At 47.9% G+C, this 5,615-nt stretch overlaps 1 protein-coding gene across 1 annotated transcript in view; it reads right to left on the reverse strand.

Annotated features, from left to right (window-relative positions):
- LOC112551065 overlaps positions 1 to 1,685 on the reverse strand; it is a 2,860-nt gene extending 1,175 nt beyond the window's left edge. The window contains exon 1 of the mRNA XM_025209947.1: positions 1,548 to 1,685. Within this exon, the coding sequence (XP_025065732.1) occupies positions 1,548 to 1,685 (138 nt within the window). The remainder of the gene's footprint in view (positions 1 to 1,547) is intronic.
- Between the last annotated feature and the right edge of the window lie 3,930 nt (positions 1,686 to 5,615).

Genomic DNA, 5,615 nt, shown 5'->3' on the forward strand with positions numbered 1-5,615 from the left:
TGTTTCTGAAGGGCCGACATGCAGTCTGAAGACCATGGAAGAAAACTGTGATCATCTTGAAGCCCAGGGGAGGTTTGTTACTGATTTCAGCAGGCCAGGATTCCCCCACATGAGCCTAGAGATGACCTAATTTTGCCAGGTTACCCTGTTACAAGTGCCGGGGGGCTAGGAGTCGGATACACCTCTGGACACATGCTGTGGAACGGGCCCTGTGTCCAGAGACTGCCACATGCTGAGTGCAAAATGACAGGAAATCTCACTTCATGTTCCATATTTGAACAGGTGCTGAGGCCTGGCATTGGGATGGTCTCTAACCCTCCCCCCTGTCTCCCCGCCTCCCTGAGAAAGCACTTCTCAACTAGCTCACTTCTCCTTATGGAAAAAAATCAATTAATTTGCAGATATTTTTTCCATCTTTTATGAAGATTTTATGTTTTTCAAGGACTGTGCAGCCTTTTGCTAATTAACACCCTCCCCCCTAGTGCAGGAGGTAAAGAGTTTTCCCCCCATTTTACACATAGCAGAACTGGGTCAAAGCTACTTTCTACAAGTCTGTGGCCACCAGGCTGTAGTGCCTTTTATAGTTTTGTCACTCTGTTGTTTCCCTTGGTGTTAAGAAAAGAGTATGTGTCACACAACCAATCACAATACAGCGCATTGTGTCGGAACAATGGCATTTGGTGACTCCTGCACATTACACATCATGGCAGGGTGCACTTTATCTTTCAGTTTTGACATCATCAGCTTCCACTTGTGACATCTCCCCATGCCTTGACTTCTTACCTGAGAGGATGATCTTTTGTTGTTTGTGCCTTTATTAGCAATTGGCACAAATCTAGGCTGCTGATTACCTGACATGAAAAATAATACATTCCAGGATAGTCCTAAATGTTGAGTGCCAACTGCTTGCAGGTCTAGGAGTCTGTGTCCCAGACTGTTATAAAAACCCAACTCTGGGGGTGAGTAAAGGTAAAACCCTTGGCCCTACTGAATTAAATGGAAGTTCTTATGTTGACTTTTGTGTAGCCAGAGGTCTGCCTGAGGTACATAACCATTTTAATGGAAAGACGGTGAAAAGACAGAGACAACAGTGGAGACAATACCTGGAGATCAGGACCTTCAAGCATTATAGAGCTCTGCTCATCAAATTTAAAAACCAACAGGGTCAACTTTCCTTCTGTGCTGTACTCTGATCCTGCAAACATTGATGCAACTTGCTAAGAAACAATCTTGGGAGCAGTCCTACTGAGCTCCCTGGGATCCCAGACATTCTTGAAATAAAGCATGTGCATGTTGTTAGATTGGGGCTGCCATCATCTTCTTTAGGAAATTTGAAATAGAATTGCCAGCAAATCCATGGGCTACCATTGACTCTAGCCATTTACCAATTACCTTGCTAATATATATTAGCAATGCTAATATAAAAACAAACAACATATGCTTCATGAAGCATATGCTTCAACTACCATTGACTCTAGCAATGAAGGTTAGAAACAAAGCCACAGTATAATTTATAGTATAAATTATACTGTGGCTTTGTTTCTAACCTTCATTGCTTCATGAAGCATATGTTGTTTGTTTTTGTTCTGTCGTTTTTGCTGTCCATCCATCTGATATTTTTCTTCTAAGAAGTTTTGAGTTGTTTGTAATTCGTGTAACCCCTGGCTAAATCTACTGAGAAACATGTAAACGGTTGGTTAATATCACTTCTGCTGCAATCAATTTCTGCTTCACCCCCTCCTTTACCTGGGTTTCTTTTTGCTAAAGCGATTGTAGCATTTTTTAACAGATTCCAAGAAGTTGTTAATACCATTTGTGAGCTATAGCTTGAAGGTTTGCAAAATGTTTCAGTGGAGTGTATTGCTGATGAATTAACACAGGCCACATCCTGTCTTTTCAAAAACACTGTGAGAGTGGAAGGATGCACCTTTCCCTTATGAGCCAGGAAGGGGACCATGCTCCACATCTCTCTTTTTTATGAGATGTTTGAGGTCACCTTCTCCATGCATTTTATATTAAGGCCTTGCAGGGGGATGTTAGATATCCAACTGAGTGCTTGGATGCTTGGCAAGGATCCAAGAATGAGGAAAAATGGAACTCCAAGTTGGAGGGACCCAAAAGCAGGGGAAGGGCACAGGGCCCTGGGGTCACTTGAGTGCACCCCTGTCCAGATCCTGGGATAGACCTGAATATCCATGAGTCTTCCCACTCTTGAACTGTCAGCACATTTCTGTGAGCCTTACTTGTAAAGTGCACTCCCCCACCCCTCTCTTCCCCTCTCGCTCTAGTCTGGTAGACAGAGAGGTGGACAACCCATTGTTGCTGTCAGTTCCTGAAGTCAACTCAGATGGCAGAACCCACTCCTAATTTCTATCAAGTGCCATTTATGGCCCCCTTTTCTCCTTGCCATGTACTGCTGCTTGGTCCTTATTTGCTGCCTTCCCTTTCTTGCTGAATGCAGTGGGGCTTAGAGACAATATTGATTTCTCTTTGTGGAGTCATGGCTCTTTGACAAGGTGATGAACTATTCCCCTAGGATTCTCCACTTCCATTTGTATTTTTTTGTAATGTTTTGCTCCTATCAGTTGTATTCCTCATTATCTTCAACTTGGAGGGATTAGATGATTAGAAACAATGATCATGTGATGTGATGCCATGGCCATATAATTATAGGTTTACTCTCTCCTCTCTTTGGCAGTATGTAATGTAATTGGATTACAATCACCTTGTGCTAAGCAACCACCTGGCCATTGTCTCCTAGCATCAAATGCTCTGTCCCATGATTGGCTATATCTGTCTCATTTGAATAAAAGCCATATCCTTCCTCCCAGTAGGGTTGGAGTATTGTCATAGTCATAATGATCTGGTCAATATGCAAGGATCAAGGTGATTTTAGGGACATCTTTTCTTGGACCACCGTACAGGTGGGAAAGAATTCCCCACTTCAGTTTCTAATTTTTTTGTCACATTTTTCTCCCAGACCCAGTCAGTTTTTTTGCTCAGTTAGAGAAATTTTTGGGTACCAGGTACCCTTTTTCTGTGCCCTTGTCTAACATGGCTCCCAAATTTTATACCTGTTCTAATAAAAGACACCCCCAAAAGTCCCGCCCTCCCCACTTGCACTGCCTTTATCAGGCAGAGACACAGAGTCCCTAGCCCTATGCTTGATGTCCTCAAACTCCCCTCCTCCTCCTGCCCCACCCTTCTCCTTCCTGACCCTGAGTCTCTGCCACCCACCTGAGCCCTCCCTGGAAGGAACCTGAGGAGAATCCCAGTCTTTTACTGCCTCCCCCGGATCCTATTCAGGTGTAGGAATAGGGAAGAGGCAGGAAGAGAAGGGAAGAGAGAATTAGAGCAGGGAGGAAAGGCCCCCTGTGGGAGTCAGAGGAGTGGTGGGGGATGCAGGAGTGTGCGCTTTATCTCCAGTGGCTGAGTCTTGGAGCAGCCCCTTTGTTTTCAGTGCAGCAGGACCCAAGTCAGAGTGACAGACAGCTGGAGAGACAGACAGAGCTGCAGGGGAATATGGGGATCAAAGCTCCCCACCCATCAAAAGGGTACAACTGAGTATTTTGTCCTGAGGCCAACTATTCCAGGGGGCCTGAACTGGCTGAGATTTGGCACAGCTCACAACTGGCTTTTACTCCAAAGTTACTACCATATTAAATTACAGACTGTGACTGAGAAGGGCCAGAACCCTGACCTCTAACCACAAGGAAGGATTGGGGACCAGGCAGAGAGAGGGGCCCAACTGCACCACTTGGCTGAAACCTGAGAGTTTCTGGTGCGGGGGGCACCTGTGGGGCAGAAGGGATGGACAGATAAAAGACGTGGCCCTGGGACCAGAAATAGGAATCAGATTCTCCCTCACCTGTATCAGCTTCAGCCAGAGAGACCTGCCACCATGAAGGTCTGTTCAGGTCTGAGCCCCTGGCCTGGGGTTCTGGAACTTGCCCTGCAGGCTGATGTCAGCCCTCTATGAGGTCACGGTCTCTCTGGCCGAATGCCTGATATTCTACCAAGGCATCTCTATGAGCTCACTATCTGCCCCACCCTCCCCACCCAGCTGGGCTCATCCCCTACCCATAGCAGCCCCTTCACCATATAGTCTAGCACAGGGGGTTCAACCTTTTTAAAGGAGTGTACACCTTCTGGGTACACTTCTGGAGCCGCTGCCTGTGCGCTCCGCCCCACCACATCCAGTCAGCCATGCGGCGCCTGTGCAGCTCACAGAGGGGAGCCATTGCCCTCACCTCCCTACTCCCCAACCCTATTCCTGGGAGGTGGTGGCATAGGGTGGTGGGGGGTGTCACTCCATCCCCATCTGCCTGCCCGTACCCTCTAGTCCCTTTCCAAGTACCCCCAGAGTTACGTGTAGCCCCAGTTGACAATCCCTGGTCTAGCATATTCTGTATCCCATCTCTGACAGTGCCCAATGCCAGAGGCTGGTGAGAACAGTGCAAGAGAATCCCATCCTGGACAATGGGCGGGCTAGTCTGGCCAGAAAGGGGACAGTTCTGTCCAAGTCCATGTAGTGAGTGTGAGCTGCCCAGCAATGCAAGTGACAAAACCAAGGGTGTTTATACACGTGCTCTGGGAGTGTGGGGGATGCAGTGCTTCAGTTAGAGTGGCTCTGAAAGCGTCACATGCATCAGTGTCCCTGTGTTAAAAAATGGCGATGGGGGCAATTTAACTACAGCTCACTGAAAAAGCATTAGTTAAAGTGCCCCCACCACCACTTTTCAGTGCAGGGATGCTGACAGATGTGACGCTGGAGTCTGCTGGAGCATGGTATTTATCATGCCCCAGCCGACTCGAGTCTGCTCCCGCACGCTGTAATTACAGTATGTTGGAGCAGCCTTGCTGCATATGTATAGGTGCCCAAGTGACCAAGTAATAAAACCAAGTGCCAGACACAGGATAGGGGTACAGCCTCTAATTACAACTACCTAGACCTTAAATGCTAGAGGCTGTAAGTAAGAGAGGAACAGTGGAAAACCAACCTCACGCTCCTGGCCAGCTGCAAACCCCGCCCTGCTCCACCCTAGCTGCAACTGACCCTGCCTCTCCACTCACCCCACCAGCCTGAGTTCACCAGCCACGCCTGGCAGGGGTCAGGGACATGAATATTCCCTTCATCTCTCCCTGCTGCCAGGCAAAGACAGACTGGTCCTCAGTCCTGGGTGTTTGCTCCCCTCAGGCAGCTGTGCCATGCTGCTCTTCTGCTCAGAGAGCTTGAGTTAAATCCTAGTCACCGTAGCTAGAGACTCAGAAAATTCTTCTCTCTACTGGTGCTGAGAATGATGTGTCAACACCAGTGATTCTAGCGGCCTTCTGATTACCCTGTGATTCCAGGTGGAGAATGCTGCCATCTCCAAATGGTATTATCTGCTGGCTTTAACTCCCCACCCTTGCTAGGTGGTACCTTCAAGTTATCTCAAGTTCTCTGGCCCTTAGTGGCACTACCTGCTGGTTGGGCTAGCTCCTGAACTCTCTCTCCAACACCCATCCTGTGGCACAGGAGGGAGTGCACCTTAATTCCTGAATGATGCATCCTAAAAGGAGCCGCCTTTCTCCCTGTGGAGTAGGCTTCCTGTCTGCCTTGTCTGTCTGCCCTC

This window comes from Alligator sinensis, unplaced genomic scaffold, assembly GCF_000455745.1.
Source record: "Alligator sinensis unplaced genomic scaffold, ASM45574v1 scaffold784_1, whole genome shotgun sequence".
Lineage (NCBI taxonomy): Eukaryota > Metazoa > Chordata > Crocodylia > Alligatoridae > Alligator > Alligator sinensis.